The sequence below is a fragment of the Dermacentor albipictus genome, chromosome 10 (genome assembly GCF_038994185.2).
Source record: "Dermacentor albipictus isolate Rhodes 1998 colony chromosome 10, USDA_Dalb.pri_finalv2, whole genome shotgun sequence".
Taxonomy (NCBI): Eukaryota; Metazoa; Arthropoda; class Arachnida; order Ixodida; family Ixodidae; genus Dermacentor; species Dermacentor albipictus.
Window position 1 is genome coordinate 34978470 of NC_091830.1, and position 17195 is coordinate 34995664.

Consider the following 17195-nt stretch of genomic DNA (forward strand, 5'->3'; position numbering starts at 1 on the left):
TAATTCTACTGGGAACGTAGCACAGTTTCTTACTGAAGTGGTTGAACCATTGGCAACGCTGAGTGGACAGGATATGCAAACTCGTCTTCATTACTCTAGTTTTTTTTTGCAATAACATGTCTGTGTCTGAGAGTTTGAAACCATGAATAATCGAGAATACCCCTTCTCGCTTGGTTAAGCAGTTCACACGAAACTTAAACCGTCACAAACATTATTGTTTCATTTCATGCCAATTTATTTCCTCATACGTGTTCATTATACCATAAATGTAGCACAGTATTTAAGTTCTGCCACCTAGGATAACAATTTTAGGAACATGAAAGCCGCTTTAAAGGAGCGTCAAGGCAAGAGAAGTGTCAACGAAGGGCAAGTAAAACAATAGCTCGGGCCTCTTAAAGAAATTAATTTCAGATGATGCGTAATAAAGAAGCTTCCGTGGAATATTTTGCTGTTCACGTACTACTGTATGCGTCATGGAATGCTCGCAAAAATAAAAGTTGCGACACAGAAGATGAAAGAATAAACACCACCTTTACCGATCGCTGGTGGAGAAACGTAACTCAGAACGCATGGCTCCTCAGCAAAACTAGTACACTGTAGTATAACCTCCGAGATTAGCCCCACCCGCGGCAGCCCGTGGCAGGCTCAGGAATCTCGGAGGCGATATGCGCGGACATCAGTCGTGTATTCTAACCAGCAGGTGACCACGTCACCTGCTCAGGCGCCATTGAAAGCTGGTAATAAGCAACGTAGACAATGTCTGATCCTGAAGCTTTGGCAAGGTCGCTTGAATCTTTTATCACCTATTTAGCTAAGTAAAATTTCATTTTGCAAAGCCTTGTCAACGTTCAAACAAAACGGCAAAAATGTGAGCAACGATTTCAGTTGCTAACTTGAAGGCCATGATTGTCCTCATGCGTATTTTTTTCTTGCCTGCTTTCGTGCATGGCTCCCAGCGGAGGACCTAGCCCCACGAAATGTCACGGCTAGAACAAACGATATCACTTGCAACACCGTCTATGTGGGTCCGTTGGAGGTCGACGTGAGCTGGGAGCGCCCGCTGATTGTTGAAAGCCCCATCAAAGGCTACAACATCCACGTGATCACACTCAACGGCACCGACAGCCTGATCCACGTCGACGCAGATGTTACTAAGCACGTGGTTCACTCAATGGAATGCTGGAACGCCTACATTCTTCGTGTGGAGGCCCTCTTCGAATCCGGAGGGTCCGCACTTTCCCCATCCGTGCTCTACGCAACGGGAGACCGAAGTAAGAACCTGTCTTCATTATATTACCCTTTACCGCCGTATTCTCAGAACCATCCCCGGCTCGGAGTTCTTCCTCGACTCCATGGACGGATGGATGTGGATGGATGTTATGAGCGTCCCCTTTGGATCGGGGCGGTGGGCTGCGCCACCAAGCTCTTGCTAATTATACTGCCTAATGTCCTATCTAGGTTAAACAATAAAAAAAACACAATGAACTCCTAGAAACAAATTTTCTGACACCCTATAGCGAAGTGTGCTTTTGTACGTCCCTGTTTTTTTGTCGTTTCCCTACTTTCATTAATCTTCCAATCGCCTTTTACTAATCCCTATTTCGAACTTGTTTACTTTTCCACTGCTCTCGCTGAACCGAAGGGCTTCAAGGAAGCCAGTGGTGCCTAAATAGACTCCTGGGTAGACGTCTTCACATTCTAATAAAACATGCTGCATCGTTTCCCTAGCTTTATCGCAGCAACATCACGCTTCTTCTTCCTTCTTATATCTCGCTCTATAGGTGCCTGTTCGAAGGCAGCCCGATCTCGCTTCGTGAAGTAATTAGCTTCCCTTTGAGTTATCATAAATTCTTTCTTTCCTGTTTTAGTTTTTTCCTCTTAAGCAGTTACTCATGGCAGGCTTCTTTTCCATTGCCGCCACCCATGAGATTATGTCAGGCTCTCTGACTTTCCGCTTGACGTTCTTTGTTGCTGTGTTGCCCATCCTACAGGCTGCATACTTGCTGGTAAGCTTCCTTGTCCTTTTCCTCCACTGTGAATCAATGTTTTTCCTGTACAGATATCTCAGCATTCTCCGTGTGGAGCTGAGCTGTTGAGCACCCAATTGAGCAGAGCCCCACCCCTCGACTGAAGAGTGCACTACGATTGTCGAGAATTGCCATGCCGTGTCATAGAAGCGCAGTGACAAATTCTCTCATATGGCGGCGCTGCCATCGACTTTCTTGAGTCGAGGGGGAGTTTTTTTTTTTTGTAGGAATGTTCTTGAATTCGGGGGCCAATTTCGACTCACACAAATTCGAATAAATGAGAGAAACATTTTTCGCAAGTACGTTTCTCTTACATGGCGAAAGTCAAATCGACCAAAAAAGAAGGCATTCCACTAATTTAATAAAGCATATGTGGAATGCTGTCAGAGGTTATGGCTATTAGCAACAGCGCACTTCTGGAATGCACGGCTCGAGCTTTTCGGCGGCCGATTTTCTTTCCTCTAAGCAGCTAAGAGTGACATGAGATAACTCCGACAAGAAACTCGATCAAAGCAATAGCCAGCGCTCATCAACATTTGTTCGATATAGACTCCATTTAGTATGCGGAAAATATTGGGTGAAACATTCCACTTGCTTCATGGAGCCTATGCGGAACTAGGCTACGAGCGTGTGCACAGCACCACCAACACGTTACGGGACGTGACGAAAGCGGTGACGTCAAAATCTGCACACCTTACTCGGGAGCGTCCCCACTGGATTTTGTGGGAGCCAGGCGAAGTAACACGGCATTACGGATCGAATTGCAGCAACCTTCTGGTATCTCGGAGGTATTGGCCAAGAGTATCAATGCGCTCGCTTACCCGCTGTAGAATGCTTACCCGCTTACCCGCTGTAGAATACCCGCTTACCCGCGTACCCTTAATGTAGAATAATGCTTTGGCATTCACAACTCCTAAGTGCTTAGGTTTCCTGGTATTGTTTTATTGCTACACGTCATTGAAGCGATCTTTCACAGTCAAAATACTTGAATATATTGAGTTAGCTAGCTGAGAAATTATGTATGTTACGTAGATAATTCCTTCGCGTTTTGTATATCAGTAGAAACAGAGGAAAAGCACCATCCACGACTGACTGGTTTCGAAAAACCTGTTCATACTTGACAAAAATTGTCTTGGTAATTGCTTTCATATTTCTCGTGTTTCATGCGTATGTTAGTAGGTTTCCAAAACTTATTACCTAACCTATCCTATGAGGTTCCGTGGGACTGTCTAACCACAAGTCTATAAGGTTTTCAACGCTTAGTTAGCACACCAACGACGCCATTTAAAGCCTCACGTGTCTCACATACGTTCCGAATGCTGTGGAAATCGCTAACAGGAATCATTATGTCTAGTTTAGAAAAAGACGGCATGCGGTTGTTGCAGTTTCTGAAGTTCTCGAGCGCATGGTTTCCATAGCTCAACAACATATTTCGGACTGCAATATGTATTACCGTTTTTCTTAGCGTTATTCCTGTTTTTTTGTTTTTATGTTTGTATTTTCTCAACATTTATGCACCTTCTGTTTCTATGTATAGAAATATGTCTGATGCAATCATCACCTAATATTTTGATGAATTGCATAACGATTATTCTTGTACATGTCACCTTTGTCCTTAGATTTCCTCGTTTTCCCAGTAATTTAGGCCTTCGTACTACTATTTCATTTAGTAAGGCCCTCCACACATTTCCCCACCTAGGGGCCGGTAAGGTATGGGAAATAACTACATGAATAAATACATAAATAGTGTTGATGGTGCTTAGGGATCTGTACCTATAGATGTTCAGGATCGGGTGAAGCGGTACTCTCAGTGCTTTTACGCTTTCTTTTAATCCGTTAATTGCGTTCCCCTTGTGTAGGGTAGCAGATCGGACACCATGCACCTAGTTGACGTCGCTGCATTCTGACATCAGGAGAACTTCAGTTTGACGTAGTTGGCATTTACTACGTATCACCTTCGCCGCGAATAAAGACGGGGGCAGCAGAAGAACACAAAAACCAACTCAAAAACGTGTCGTTGTTGTGTTCTCTTCCGTTGTCCCCGTCTTTATTTGCGGTCAATATTATTTACATTGTCTGTGTCTAAGCCTTTGAATTTCGAAGTGAATTCGGTCGTACTTTTTTCCCGTATCGCTAATCCTCAGCCTCTCACCACACCCCTCCCCCTCATTCTTTTTCTCCTCTTATATTCACAGCGAGCAAGTACTTTCCGCAAGACCTACACGCTACAGAAAACCGCACTAGATGCGATGCCGGTGGCTATTACGCATCTGTCGTTCTGGAGTGGAAACCCGCCCAGCTCGGCGATTCCTCCGTGACGGCCTACAATGTGGAGGTCTTCTCCGTCAATGACACCTCGAAGGTATTCCGCGTGCCCGCTGACACCCCGAGGTTCGAGTACGACAACGTCATCTGCAACGGCACTACGGTCTTTGGGGTCTCCACGGTCCTCTTCATCGGCCCGGATGTGTTCCAAGGGGTCGGTGTTGGCGAATTTGTCTACCCGGCTGCCTACGTAGCTGCGTCCACAGAAATGAAGGGTAAGCAACGAACAGATAAAACGGTCAGAAAATAGAACCTAAGCATGGGCCAGTGGATCTCAAGCGGAGCACCGCACCATTTAGGGACGTGAATCGTGTGCTAGAGAGTGTTAACTTTGCATGACATGGCTCCGTGATACGTGATACACTCTTAGTCTTGTTCCACTTTTGCACGGGTATAAGCGGATGCAAATATTTGACATTTACCTAAATTTAGCGATATTACACATAAAACCTCCGAATATAGGGAATGGCGTCGCTGATAGTCGAACTTCTCACTTTTTAAATTTGCATAGAAATAAATTGAGTTTTTACGGCGAACTCGAACCCGGGAATTTCTCCATCTCCGTGAACAGAACAATTGACAAAACCGTAACACGAATTGAAGAGAAAGGTGCCCATCTCTAATCGAATTACGCATGCAGGGCACACTACAGTATAGGTTTCAGTAAAAAGTAGCATAAAACACGTGTAAAAACCGTGTGAAAGGTTGCTAGGCGCGTTAGAACAATTCGAAGCCCGTAGTGTTCGCCGCCTGAGTTTCCAGAAGAATATTATGGTTGCATAAGCTGCAGTTGCCGCGTAGCGGTAACTGCAGCATACGAAGCCGGAATTGACGTTACTACACTTTCATATGTAAATGAGGAAGGGCCTAACCACTGTTTTCATTTGTGTTGCGTTGCGCTGTGGAGAGAATCTAGCTAAGATACTATCTAAAGCAGCAACGGAAAACCTCAGTCAGTGTTTACCACAGCGATCACAAAGAACTTATCGATATCGTTTCAAAGAAGTAAACTTTTGGCACAGGGCATTTTTGCCTTGCTGTGAGTCATTTCATGTAGCACATTGCTCCATTGTTCGAGGCTACCTGACTTTATTTTACCGGATCCGGCGATACTACAGCTTGGCTGGGCAACCAGCTTTACAGCGTGCATTGGAGCCAAATTTTAACGCGACAGCGTTAAGGAGCTCGTGTCGCAGAAAAACCGGTGTTGGCGTCGGCGGCATTGGCCGTGAGTTATGAATCCCAGCAGGCACTTCATGAATAAAAAACAACTTGCAAGATGGGCTGGGTGAGAATCGAACCAGGGTCTCCGGAGTGTGAGACGGAGACGCTACCACTGAGCCACGATTTTTTTTTCTTTATTCACTGAGCCACGGGTTCGATGCTTCAAAGCGGTACAAAAGCGCCTCTAGTGAATGCGGTGTTGCCTTAGAAACTAGCTGTTTCTGAGGCTCAGGTGTGCGTCACTTGCTCAGGCGCACATTTCGTTGCCGCGCCGAATGCTGCGTTGCTCGACGCTCACCGCGTCCGATGCGGGGCGCGTAGTCGCTGCGCCGTAGCCCATTGTCTTACACCCCTTGGCGGGTCGACGGGAACGCTGTCGCGTTCCACTCTTGAAGGCGAAGCTTAAGCGTCCTCCAATTTTTTTTTACTTGTTCACTCATTCAACCGTTCATGTAGTAACAACTTCACCCTTTGCAGTAATATACCTTTATGTTTTCATTCATTGCTAAACTTCAACGTTTCCATGTTTTGGTCGTAATCAGTTTTTTGTGTGGATTTTGCTTATAGCTGCACTTCACGATGTCGATGGAGCCGTCCCTTCGGCTGTGTCAAGCCTGTCAACCTCAGTGATCTTGTGCATCATTCTCATTCCTCTGGCGGTTATTCTACTCACTATTCTTCTATTCCTTGGGTACAAGAAGTATAAGAAGAACGATGGGTAAACATTTTTATTATCTTTATGGGTTCCTATATGTACTCACAAGTTTTACGTGCTACTGTTCTGTATCATGACACTTGAACTATTTCCGCATGCTTGTATTATATGTGTGCTGCGTACGGGTGGCGTGCCGAATCATTGTAGAAGCCGCAAGCGTTCGTCATGCCACTGAAGTTTTGTTGTTATCTTTTCTTCTATAACTGAATAGGATAATAAATAATTGTGAGGTTAATGCTCCAAAGTAAATCGAGGACATAAACAGGACTAGGCGAAAAGGTCACTTATAACTAAGCTTTTATTATCCAATGCGCCAAAATGTATGCATAGGAGTGAAACAGAAAAAGAAAGAATAATGACGACTTAATCAATACAAAATGGAGACAATTGGGTATCACACCAACAACAAACCACTGTAAATGCAAAGAGTACCCACCGTAGTGGGTAACGAATTTGGTATTGCGCTGCTAAGCCTAAAGGCGCGGGATCAAATCACGGCCACGGTGATCGCATTCCCGTGAGGGCGAAATGTAAAAACACCTGTGTAACATGTATTGAATGCACAATACATGACGTATAACGAAGAAGCAGGTGATACTTAGCGTGCCATTGCCGACTAGCCCGTTGCGATGATCACCGCGTGTGGAGGATGTCTATAATTTTCTTCATCATCATCAGCCGCATCATCCTATTTTTATGTCCACTGCCAGGATGAAGGTCCCTTCTAGCTATGTCCAATTACCATAGTCTTACGTGAGCTGCTTCCAACTTGCGATTGCGAATTCCCTTATTTCATCACCACATATATATGGCCTGCCCAGCTCCATATTTCCTTTTATTGTCAACTATAATAGCGGCTATTCATGTTTGCTCTCAGATCCACACGGCTATCTTCCTGTCTCTTAACATTAAGCTTAACATTTTTAGTTCCGCCAGTCTTTATGCAGTCCTTAACTTCTTCTCGAGCTTCATTGTTAACATCCGGGTTTTAGCCGCATATCTTCGCAGCGGTAGAATGCAATGATTGTGCAGTTTCCTTTTCATCGACAGTCGTAAGCTCCCAGTCAGGATTTGGTAAATCCGGCCGTATGCACGCCACACCATTTTCACACTTCTGTAAATTTCCTTCTCATGATCAGGGCACATTGTGAGTACAAGACAACACACTGGTGGGCTAGTTCGTACTGCGTAACTTGAGGCAAAGCGCAAAATAGCACGTAGGTCAGCAGAAGAGAACGAAGACACAGCGCTACCAACAACTGTATTTTATTGCACATGGTTACCCCTTATATACCATAGTACAACAGGCAATTGATCCAGAATGGCTAGCCAGTCAAGGTCAATTCTAGATCAAGTGTGGCCTCTAGGCTCCTGTACACACTCGAGAGGCCAGCTGGCGATCAAGAATCATTGTTGCCTTGTCAGGCTATTCAAGGTTACCCTTGTCTTCTGCATATTTATCTTCAGCCCGACTCACACTTTCTCGGTTAAGGTCCTGAATCATTTGTTGCAATTCATTCCCATGGTTGCAATTCATCCCCATGATTTCTCAACAGGACAATGTAATCTGCAGGCCGAATATGGCGAATATTTCAGACAGAAGTTGGCTGAGGTTCTTTCTGGTAGTCATCAATAAATTTTGACTCATTGGATATAAAACCTCAGTGGGAAAACCAGCACGTTTCCTTGTCGCGTTTTGCCTTCACACTGCAAATTCACGTTAATCAGCGACTAGCCCTAACAGTCACCATTCTATGGATAATAATATTTAGTGAAATTTCTATATTAAAAAAAAGGTTTCTTTGAAGAATGAGATGTGTTGCGTTGCTGTGGTTGTTGCACTCTGAAGACAAGGAGAGAATGCGGGGTGGAGTAGTCGGCGAGATGAGGAGGCCTGTAAATAGAAAGATTTGTGAGTGGTAAGTAAAAAGGTAGAAGGTGCGTGTAGGACTCGGCACCCATTCATTGGTTGCGCCGGTTGTGGCATCAGTAACGCCATGGCAGACCCATACCCCCACACGCTCGTGGCAGGAGGGACTTGCCTCAAGCCCTGCCAGTGTGTTATAAAAAATTGTAGGTTAGAGCACTGGAAGTCTGCAGAGATGGCTCGAACTTTAGCTGTAGCTGTGCTAGTGATGAGTGATCCAGCATCTGTAGGTTCATTAGACAAAAAGAGGTCGAAATTTATTAGAGGCGGTGAATACCACGAGAAATATCGCCTACTTCAAAAATAACGTTCGATGATTGTTCTTTATTATTTTTACAAACTATCGCATTGGTGAATAGCATTGCAACATTGTGAAATAGCTTTCAATTGGTACAAAATTTTGAATAGATACCATGGTCGTAGGTGGTTGAACATCAGTTTAAAATATATTCAGAGATTTCTTTTCGTTTGCTGAATTCCTTCGAAAACAGGTTCACGCAGTAGTTTTCGGAGTATATGCTATTATATATGGTAGAATTATCAGGCGCCTTTATTGTCGCTTTGCTTACGATGAATGCACTAAAGTAGCGTAATAAAATAAAAGCTTGCATAGACTGTCAGTGAGATGCCAATTGAGATGAACTCAGTTTTGAGCTTTACAGGACAACTTTGTAAAAAGTGTAGCACGAGCACAAATTACCATAGCTTTAGCACAGTACACATACGATAAAAAAAGACGCGTAAAAAGTTTGAAAACTTCAACAAGAATGTGACTCGTTATTTCCAATGCCAGTGCTCGAGTAGCTAAATTCCTTAGTGATTTTGGACACTGCCCTGCTTGGACTTCAGCTCGAGCGGTGATGAAGGCACAGTGGCATTAGGTAAATAATACCAAATTCTGCGCCAAATTTTGACATGGTTACGCGAGCATACTGTGTGATGGTAAATGTATGTGAATGTAATACCTACACTGTGTGATTAGGTGAACATAAGTGGCCGCTGGCTAACACTCCTCGGGTTAGATGTTGTACACACACGTAAATACCCAAGAATGTTCATGTGGAAGCAACCGCAGCCATAGCCCAACTGGTAGAGAAATGCACGTCTAATGCCGAAGGTGCGTGTTCAACTCCCAACGATGGTCAGTCGTTTTCCATCGCCCGCTTTCGCTCCACTTTAGCTTATCATTGCTACACTTTCAAGAAAAACGATAACGTCTGTATAGTAAGTCACCCGGTTACAACAGAATCCTAATTTTCGAGTCAGCGCTCGTCCTGCTTTTTTCCTTTGTGTTTTCTTCTGTCGGTATGTGTTAAAGTTGAGACTTTCCCGCTATTGATTAATGTCCTCTCTGCGTTTCTTAGCTTCATTATCTGTTGGCGTCATATAGTTGTAACTAACCAACTTGATGCCTCTGTGTTCCGCTCCTTCTCTTTATGTGCGGACTGGAAAGACTATGTCACAGCACCCAAAGTGTCTTCATCACGTCTCCCGTTCTTTTAAGTAGTGTCACCCTTTGAGGAGCCGCCACCGCCTAAATCCGGTTCCGTCTCCGCTTCATTCCGGTTAGCTGCTTCCAGGAGGAGGTGCATGCACTGCTTCCTTCCGTCGCGTCCTTCCGCGTTGTTTCGGCACTGTCCGAGATAACACATGAGCCAGCAATATCCGCGCTGATCCGTGTTTCCCGAGCCTTTCCCAAGCTGCACCAGGCGCGAGAAAACTTTATCGAAGCAAAATCACAAACACTCTTCAGCTTTTGCGCACACCACCGAGGAGATAGCAGCCCGGCCATGGGCGCGTTCCATAGGCGCTACATGTATGTTTTTTTTTTAGATTTTCAGTATTCTAAGCTGAGCACAAGTTTGCGGCGATGCAGAGAAAGGAAGCTAAGCATCGCAGCATCCTCACACGTACTGAGCTCTAGATTATTTTTCAATAAATCGATGCGGTGAAAACGGGTAATGGTCCTTCACTGCAAGATCTTCAAATTTGCGTTGCAGTGTTGACAGTCGTCGGGTGGCTATTGCGCAACTAATGTGATCATGTGACTCCTTATGGACCTTCTCTTTATAGGCGAGGCCTCCTGAGAAACGACGACAGTCCCTGACTCTTGGACCAAAAGAATGCTTCGCCAGTTTGCTGCGAACGAGAAGACGCAAAGCTGCGCGATCAAATGGCTGAACTACAGACAGCCTCATTTTCATCGTAACAATCATCAGCCAACTGGACACAGTGACAAGTGTGGTGCTCCAATCTCTCGTGTGCAATAAATCTCACATTCTTTCGTGCTGATCCTACGTTTTCTCATTTGATATTTCAGTCAGATCGGATAAGAAACCGTGATATTTCCGTCACAAAGTACTTGTGCTACCGGTGTGTCATCTCCAGCGCGATACACAATTATGGGTTCTTTCATTATTGTTTCGTATAGATTATTGCGAAGGATCTCATTCTTTTCCCGCAAGGGCATCACTTTAGCTGGTAACAGAATTTCGGTGGTCTTTTTGGGAGCATAGAGACAACGTTCAAACAGAAATATTTACGAGGAGGTCAGAAAGAGCGCTAAACATCAGCTTTCCTATCAGCCATAGAGGTTAGTTTACGCTAATTTGCTCTTATTTTAAAGTTTTCATTTAAAATATAAGGTTAGCGCATTTAGGTCGCACTGGTTAGTCTTAGTCGTGGAACAAAAGAAAAATAAACCTTTCTTTGGTGCCTTTTGACTTCGTAAAATACAAAACATATATGACCTCGTAAAATACAAAGCATATATAAAGAAAATTAGAATTTGTATAAATCTATTACTTCAGTGATATCATTTTCACAATCATTGTTCTTTTTATGGTTGTATGTTACCTTCACTATGTCTTTTTCTGGAGTTTCTTCTTTACTATATGTCTTTTCTGGAGAAATGAAATTGTATATCATGTAGTTACGTATGTAATTTATTAATAATTTTAGTGGATTGGCATTACGAAATGGTGAAAAGCATTTCATTACTTTATATTTATAATGTAATGTGCTATAATCCTTCGTAACGTTTTGTTGTACTCCCAACTGCCTTGTGTAGGGCTCACTGACCCAGTCAAGGTGTTCGTAACAGCTTTTGGCCAATGAGCCTCTCCAAAATCTGTCCTTTCGGGTAAATAGAAAAGGTTTCGTTTGATTTTATTTTGAAATAACCGGGAAACTCTTTTTATGCACAGTCCAACCCTTTCAAATAAGTACCTAATTGGGCTCGTTGACAAGTCATGTTTACTGTGGAGAATGGTACCGCGAGGCCAAGGGTACTGGACGACGAGAGAGACACATTGTCTTTGCCTATCTTGTCAAGCAACTGCTCCTTTACTTCGTGCTACCTCCTTTCGCACTAGCGCTTTCAGTCCCGAATGGCGACTCATATTCGATAAATATGCCAAGTCAATATGAGTTCATTTCAAGGCATCCCCGTTTGTATCACTAGAGCAAAGACGGTGGGGCAGCCTTGTGGAAACGTTCTTGTGAGCCATAGACAATAAAGAGCTGTTGAACATTGATTTGAGTTACAGTCCATTGGATTCTTGTTTTCCTTAAAAAATGAAAGTTCATATCAGTGACTGGGCCAATATTGGCAGCAGTGGGCATCGGTGGTGCCCAAACGCAGCTTTTCGAACACCCCCAGCAAACCGACAGGACAGTCAGTAATGTGATCGTTTGTAGTAATACTCAGCACGCCAAAGGGGAAAGAGGGAGTGATACAAAAGGAAAGAGAGAAGGCATGGACGTTAACCAGAAAAGCATATGGTTATCTTCTTTACGGTGGGTGAAGGAAAAAGGGGAATAGAAAGATGACAGAGCGATAGAAAGAAAAGGTGCGGGGAATGTGAGAATATGTGCCCGCAGTAAAACACAGTCAAAAGGCATCACACAAGTTAGTCGTCTTCAAAGAGCCCAAAAGTGCCTTCGCTACTTCCTGGGCCGGTGGTCGCTGGAGGCGGTGTTCCGGTAGCGTCTATGTGAACCATGTGGAATTGTGTACAGCAACCACAATGTATGGGAATATTATTCTCCTTTTGTAATAAATGCAAGGCAATGATATAATCAGTGGTTTATGTTGTCTTCGCTGCCCCAAAAATACTATCAAAAACTATAATCACTACTTTTCTTGCTGAAGGAGCTGTGATGGAGCCAACACCTAACCACAATTGACATTGAAAAGATCTCAATGCACTCCGACTTGAGATATGAGTTGAAGTGAAAATTGCAACTTGAAATGTGAAATGATGCTACATCAGCCATGGAGAACGTACAATTTACTCACTGTTAAATGTCCGTGCTTTCGTTTTCTCTTTGTAGTCTCAAAATGTAATCGTGTAGGCAAGTGTGTCTGCCGTGAAAGGTTTTAAGAAGACAAACACATTCCACAGACTCATTCAAGGATCTGCAAACAAATATGGGAAGGAACACAGAAAAGTAGGAGAGCATACAAAGATGTGGGGAAACACGTGCAAGTAAACAACATTTATAAAGTGCATCATGAGTACAAGTGCCCAAAGGAACTTGGGAACAGCGACAAAGGATTATACAAATGCCGATAACACATGCTGAATCTGAACTAAATTCATTGGAAGTTGGACAAATTTTTTAACATTTGTGCGCGTCATTAGCCACGCACATACGTTTAGAACTCTTTCCAAATTAAAATGCAAAAATCAGCGTTGAACAAGTTTAAATAATATGCAACCAAATAAGTACATGTGCACAGCGTTGACAAGAACTGTCTGTTGATTAATTGAGATGAGATGATGAGAGCCCAGATTCTTGACTACCTTACATCTAAGAACCAGCTTACTGTCCATTATGTATCGGTCAGACTACATAATCCTACTTGCAGACACTGATCGTAAAAAGCCTCTTTACATTCATCTAACCTTATTGGAAGTTGCTGTCTCAAGATGCTTTTAAAGCACCAGGGTCGAATCGCATGTCAAGTAGGATGTGTCACATCACTTACACATTAGTTACACCTTAACACAGTACTTTTGCAGCCATGGTACGAGTGAGGCTTTATTCGGAGCGATAACTTCAAAAAAAATTTCTCTATTAATGCATGCTTTTCGGCAAACTTGGAAGGTTATTAATGAATGTGACCAGGGGTAAAACTTCGCTGGCATGTGGAATCGGGATATTTGTGAAATGTGAAATCTTTAGTTGGGACATTAATGTTGCTGGCAATTTGAACCTGGAAGCAGACTAATTAGGATGAATTTCCAGTAGCGGGCACCCAACAAAAAGCCACCAAATTAAAGCATGAATCTCTCTGCGGAACCTCGAACACAACGCGCATTGGCGACACAACATAATTTCCTCGAGCGGGGCTACTCATTTTGACTTTGGAACGAACTTCAGCAGATTAACTCTAAGAACATGATAAACGCGGTAGCTGCCTTGTTATTCTCTTAATGCAGCTATTTTTCAGAAATCCTTCAACTAAAACATTCGAATGCAAAAAAAAAGAATGCGAATCTGCATGAAAACAACCTCGAGAGACCACCGAATTTTTTACATTTTTGACGGAGCAAATTCGCCAGCACTGTGTGGATCCATTGAAACGATGAGAGCGTGTGTGCTTTGATTTTACTTCTTCCAATAGACCACAAAGGGCGCTCTAATTACGCAAACCCAAACAACAAACATTGCAAAGTTTGCAACAATGGAGATACAAGTCATTTGCGGCCCGCAATAGAAAACACACGACTTACGGTATTTACAATTTCCAGTCTTGGCTTTCAACCATTCTTTCTGTTTCGGTTCCCCTCATGAATTCCGTCATCGTCCGCGAGGTGGCGTCAGTCCACCGAGGCTAATATGTGCTTTCATAGATTGCACAGTATATAGCTCCGCGAGTTAATAGGAAGCGCTGCAAAAATATTGCCAAGAGCATTTCATGCACTGCTTGCAACATGTTAAGAAAGTACTATAATGAGGTGCAGCGATTGCAGAAACACTAAAGCTATCCGACTCGTGCGGCCTTTGCGATGAGTTAGCAGGTGGGCATGCTTTCGCCTGGTGAGCAAAAACAATGCATTTGCGCATAGAGCCATTTTTTCTCGCATCGTATATTTCAAGTTCCCAGAACCAAAAATATACCAAGCCAAAGTGACGAAAGAATATTGCGCCAAGGCCCTTAGCAACGACATAAATTTTATTGAGAAGAAGCGAATGGCAAGCGACGCTCACTAATGAAGTTTTAGTGTAAACATTAGGTTTCGGGAGTACTTGAAATGCGAGTCACTATAAACAATGGGTAATACAGAACTAATTATTTTCTGAATGCATTGTCGTTGTGTGGAGTCTCTTTGTTCAGATATAATGCAATACATTTCAGGTCACGTACACTTGCGCGAATATGACATGTCCAATTTATGTCGAAGTGAATCAGGCTCGAACAGAGCACCTGTATGGCATATTGCTTGAAGGGAAAAGTTTATAATATAGAAACAAAATATACTGGAAGAACAGAGCAAGAAAGCTTCACACGGACATAAAGAGAAACTGACGTAATCTACGGAAACCCGCAAGGCGGAGAAAACTAATTAATGAAGGGAAAATGAGACATTCACCAGATCGTAGTGATTGCTACAAAGAAAACCCAATGGCTTCCTCGAAAAAACGTTTGTAATTTTCTCTTTATAAAAAGAAAATAATTGGAGGAGAGCCGTCTGTTAAATTTAATTAGCATAACAATGAATGTAATGAGCCCTTAGCAGAATATCGCTCGTAATTAGAGATCAAACGACGCTATCTAGGTGGCTAGAATATTATTTCCTTCAAAAAGTTGGCAGCAACAATATAAATGCTCGTGAATGACGCGAGGACTGCGTTCCTGTGCACATTGTTATCAGAGTGGTCAGTGAACAACTTCAGGGCCAGTAGTCACAGAAAGCGCTTGTTCTAAATTCATTCCGAAGACCACATTCTAGCCAATTCTCGGGGTAAGCGGAATGCTAATGACGCCAACTGGCTATCGTTAAAGAGCAGTTCTGAACAAAAAACCGCCTTAGAAGATACTACAAGCGCAATTTTTCATTTCAACTTATGGGGAACTACTTCGGCTGATTCCAACCGAAAGGCTGTTCGGTATAACCGAAACAAAACTTCTTTGGAATTAACCACTGAAAGAACTCCAACCAATATTTATTTTTAAGAGCCCGAAGGTTAGAAACCGAGCCAGCTCCTTAAGGAGTGAGATGCCGGGAGCCTCATCATTGGTTATATGCGTGTGTGGTTAGACAGGCATGCGGAGACCTTGAGAAATCATAAACTCGTGACGGGAGGAGTTCCCGAGGAGCTATTGACGTTTGCCTGTGCTCTTAGAATGAGTCATGACTGGTGTCGTTTCTTCTTCGGTATGACGGCACCGTCGAGGTTAATGTGGTAATCGAAGAGTTCCCATTGTTCAACCTCAGCACTGTACTCCCTGTCGAGGTGGCCAAGACCACTAGTATGTGGCCGGATCCTTTGAAGAGGATTGTCAGTTTCGCCAACCTAAGCTCCGGCGCATATAGTTGGAGCACTCTGTGTTTATTTCAGTTTAGTTCTCATTCAAGCAGATCTCCGTCGAATGCTTACCTTCGTGCAGCACCTGGCAGACATGACGGAAGTGTCTGGAAACACACTGTCTGGTCTAGCTCCCGCTTTAGGTATAGTCATGAATGAGTAACAAGCCCAAGCATTCACACGCTTGTGAATGCGTTGTACCGATTTCCGGACAGCGACATTGCAATTATCATATGAAGCGGCGCCGTTTAACGTAGCTATAGAGAACTCTTTAAGAAATTAGGTTCTGTGGATTTACGTGCCAACACCGCGATATTATTATGTGGCACGCCTAGCGGGGTACCGCGGAATAATTTTGAGCCCCTGGGGCTCTTTAACGGTCTTAAAATCCGCAGTGCTAAGGTGTCTGTGCGTTTCACGCTCATCGGAATCTCAGCGCTGTGACAGGGCTAGGCACTCTTGTTGAATATGACGGGTTAATTAGGCTGCCTGAATAGTCTCTCCCTCACCCACGGAGTGGAGGCGAGGGAGATACCATCGAGGAACCTTATAGTAAATGGAGCGTGGGTGAAAGAGAGGCCATTCAGGAACCCTGCAGCAGATAGAGAGGGAGCAAGCACATACAAGAGTGTTCTTTTTGAACTTGAGGTCGCATGTTGACAGCAGGACGAGCCTTTGCTTATACATGTATAAAAAGAAGACTCGCTGTATTTGTCACGTGACATATCCGCAGTGATCATTTTAAGGTGTTACGGAATTTATAAATTTATAAAGATCGCCTGTTGCAGCTAACATGATTCTAATTCCTGAGCTAAATTATTCACAAGAACAGACATTAATACTACTAAAAAATAACTTTGTAATTAATTACTTATTGACAGGTATGCTAACATACGAATTGTCGCCATCGGGTTTGCAAGGCTTATCCGCTTGAAATGAAGGAATGGTGGGGAAACGCGCCACTAAACTCGCCGTAAAAATGTACTACTGCTGCGCTGACTTATTTAAGAAAACCCTCTTTTATGCAGGGAAGCACTAAAGTAACTGAACGCCGAATATATTTTGTCACGCATTTTGAAAAATACCGTCACGAAATTGCTGTAATCGTCGAAATTGGTTTCTTAGTGATATTACTTGTAAATGCACCGGCTACAATTAGCAAGCAGCAATATGAGCAGCAGAATTATTAACAAAGAATTTAATTGGTGAAAGGTACGTAATTAGTTTATTATGGGTTACGATTTCTTGTGCAATTTTCCGGGCGCCTCTTCGAGCAATCCAGCTCAAGGTCAAGAATTATAACTGCACCCTCACACACAATAAAGTGCACTGCACGCAACGCAATAGTTTTGCTCTCAGTGTTCTAATTTAAAAGCACACAGTGATAGCTTGAATGAAGACATATGAAGAACGAGGACACACACCGCCAACGTCGGTG

The 17195-nt window shown here is 43.4% G+C and overlaps 1 protein-coding gene across 2 annotated transcripts in view; it reads left to right on the plus strand.

Moving 5' to 3' along the window:
- Nucleotides 1-10494, plus strand: part of LOC139050834 (uncharacterized) — a 19174-nt gene extending 8680 nt beyond the window's left edge. For both annotated transcript variants that reach the window (XM_070527621.1, XM_070527620.1), the window contains exons 3-6: nucleotides 957-1271; nucleotides 4223-4567; nucleotides 6144-6294; nucleotides 10292-10494. In XM_070527621.1, the coding sequence (XP_070383722.1) occupies nucleotides 957-1271; nucleotides 4223-4567; nucleotides 6144-6294; nucleotides 10292-10325 (845 nt within the window). In that variant the 3' untranslated portion in view covers nucleotides 10326-10494. The remainder of the gene's footprint in view (nucleotides 1-956; nucleotides 1272-4222; nucleotides 4568-6143; nucleotides 6295-10291) is intronic.
- Nucleotides 10495-17195: the final 6701 nt, after the last annotated feature.